At 37.8% G+C, this 2,946-nt stretch overlaps 1 protein-coding gene across 2 annotated transcripts in view; it reads left to right on the forward strand.

Moving 5' to 3' along the window:
- The window catches only part of LOC106874662 (store-operated calcium entry regulator STIMATE), a 102,966-nt gene that overhangs the window by 65,471 nt on the left and 34,549 nt on the right, over nt 1-2,946 (forward strand). For both annotated transcript variants that reach the window (XM_052973179.1, XM_014922459.2), the window contains one exon: nt 1,877-1,925. In XM_052973179.1, coding sequence (XP_052829139.1) covers nt 1,877-1,925 — 49 coding nt within the window. The remainder of the gene's footprint in view (nt 1-1,876; nt 1,926-2,946) is intronic.

Below are 2,946 nucleotides of genomic sequence, written 5' to 3' on the forward strand. Positions count from 1 at the left end.
AAACTACAAAGCAGCTTATGAACAGCGACTTGGGATATTCTGTTCTTTAGCTATTTCTGTATCAGCTTTATATTTTACTACTAAATAGTAAAATGACTATAATCAATACAATCTCTCTCATGGGCACACTCATGAAATATAATAGACGTGTATTGTATTCATCATAATTTTAATGTTCACTTTTCTATACTTGCCTGAGTTTATTGACACAATATTTTCCTATAGCCAAACATCTTCAAGCTGAATAATGGAAAAGGATAATTTTCATTTATGAAATTATTTGATGTCAAGGCAAGGAGATGCAAATGTACTCACATTCGGACATACATATATTTATGAAGGGGAAGGATGAAAAGGTCCTGGCTTTGGGTAAAAGATAATACAGGAGTTTTATCAGTTAATTAGGATTTTATTCAATGTATTCCCCTCTCAGATTCACACACCTATTGCAGCGGTCCTTCAGTTTTTCTAAACCCTGTAAAAGGAACAAAGAAGGTTGGGTCTCCAACCAAGTCTTTCATGATACCCTTAAAGGCAGGAACTTTTCAGTACACACTAATATATATATATACATACATACATATATAAACATACATACATATATATATACACACACATACATACAAAAGTGGGGTTAAGTTCCTGGCTTTAGGTAAAGGAAAACACTGGAATTATATCAGTTAATTAGGATTTTATTCAACATATTCCCCTCTCAGATTCACACACTTATTGCAGTGGTCCTTCAGTTTTTCCAAGCCCTCCAAGAGAATTAGGAAGTTTGGGACTCCGACCAAGCCTTTCATGATACCCTTAAAATCAGAAACTTTTCAGCAGCCCCTCATATATGTATATGCATAACTGAAAGGTTCCATTTTCCAGTACTCAGAATTACTTATTTCTGAACATCAGCTGGTAAACCAAGCCTCATTTTATTTATAATCTATTAAAGAATTCTTTACATTTAGGTACAGGCGTGGCTGTGTGGTAAGAAGCTTACTTCTCAACCACATGGTTCCGGGTTCAGTCCTACTGCATGGCACCTTGAGTAAGTGTTCTACTAGAGCCTCGAGTGTGGATTTGGTAGATTGCAGCCCTCCTGTGAAATCCAGCTTGTGCAGCTCCCGGCAAACAGTTTTTGTGGAAACTGGGTTCTCGAGGTGGTCATTAAGCTCTGCAGTAATTTGGGGAGCTGTACTTTTGTGATCCTTTCTAATAATTCATGTAAGAGTCCGACAATCCCTATCGGAAAGTTTTGGTTTTCTTCCAGAGTTTTGTTTCAATGAGGAGGTTTTTCCCTCTTTCTCAAAGGCTGTCATTACTTTCAAGACAGTTCTTCTTGTACTGAAAATAATTGGAGACCTTTAGCACAGTATGGGGACAGTGCACTACCGCATAGAGGTGTGTATGAGTGGATCAAGAAGTTTAAAAGAGGCTGGTGAAGCATGAAGCATGAAAATTCAGCAAGCTCGAGAGATGGTAATGGTGAACCACTTCACCATTACCATCTCTCAGATCCCTGCTTTTTGTTCTTTTTCGGTGCACATTGCTAGTGGAGCAGCCATACTTACACTGTAAAGTGAGAAAGAAAAATAGCACAATTGGGCTCAAACTTCAATCTCGTGACCTCAATAGTACCAACTATCAGGAACTTTTCAACACCCCTTCGTGTTACAGCATAATGTTATTTGAGGTAGATTTGGCTATCATTTCCATCAAGTCTAGCTAACAGCACTAAATGAATGAATTTCACATGTAGTCATCATCATCATCATTGTTTAACATCTGCCTTCCATGCTAGAATTCGTTATAATATATGCTAAGTAATATAATTCAGTTTTCTAATTTACTGTAACTTTCTTTTCTTCTTCCATTTCAGCCAAAAGATTTTGTGAGCCTAAGCATGAGAGACGGCCATGGAAAATATGGTAATTATCTGATGATTGAGATTTTTGTTATTACTTTAGAATGAGGGGCTAAGTACCTTTGTTTTTATCTAAGTGCAGGTGTGGTTCTGCAGTAAGGAGTTTGCTTCCAAACCACATGGTTCCAGCTTCATTCCCACTGCATGACACCTTGGGCAGGTGTCTTCTACTATAGCCTCAGGCTGACCAAAGCCTTGTGAGTGGATTTGGTAGACAGAAACAGAAAGAAGCCTGTCATGTGTGTGTGTGTGTCTTTGCCTCTGTGTTTGTCCCCCATCACCATCTGACAACCAGTGTAGGTGTATTTATGTCCCCATAACTTAGCAGTTCAGCAAACGAGAGATGATAGAATAAGTACCAGGCTTTAAAGAAAAATAAGTACCGAGATCATTTTGTTTGACTGAAATCCTTCAAGGAGATGCCCCAGCATGGCCACAATCTAATGACACACAAATGAAAGATAAAAGATCTATGTCTATTTACTGTCACCAGAATCAACTTTGCTTTGCATTCTTCTAGATCTGATGAAATAAATACCTGCCATATACTGGGGTCAATTCTTATTTCTTTATTGCCCATAAGGGACTAAACATAGAGGAGACAAACAAAGATAGACAAAGGGATTAAGTCAATTACATCGACCCCAGTGCATAACTGGTATTTAATTTATTGACCCTGAAAGGATGAAAAGCAAAGTCGACCTCAGCAGAATTTGAACTCACAACGTAACCGCAGACGAAATACTGCTAAGCATTTCGTCCGGCGTGCTAACGTTTCTGCCAGCTTGCTGCTACTGGGGTCAATTCTGTCAACTGTATCCTTTCCTTCCACATTTGTGGCATTGAATTGATGAGAAATCATATCATTTTTGGTATTTGATTATGACCATTTACATTTAAAGTTCAACTCTCTTGCCAGGGTCAACTTTACCGTACACCTCTCTGGGGTTAATAAAATAAAGTGTCAATGTTAAAAATTATTATTATTTTTACTGTTTGTATTGTTGTTCCAAAGTCAATAAGTA

Source organism: Octopus bimaculoides, chromosome 15 (genome assembly GCF_001194135.2).
Source record: "Octopus bimaculoides isolate UCB-OBI-ISO-001 chromosome 15, ASM119413v2, whole genome shotgun sequence".
NCBI classification, from domain to species: Eukaryota; Metazoa; Mollusca; class Cephalopoda; order Octopoda; family Octopodidae; genus Octopus; species Octopus bimaculoides.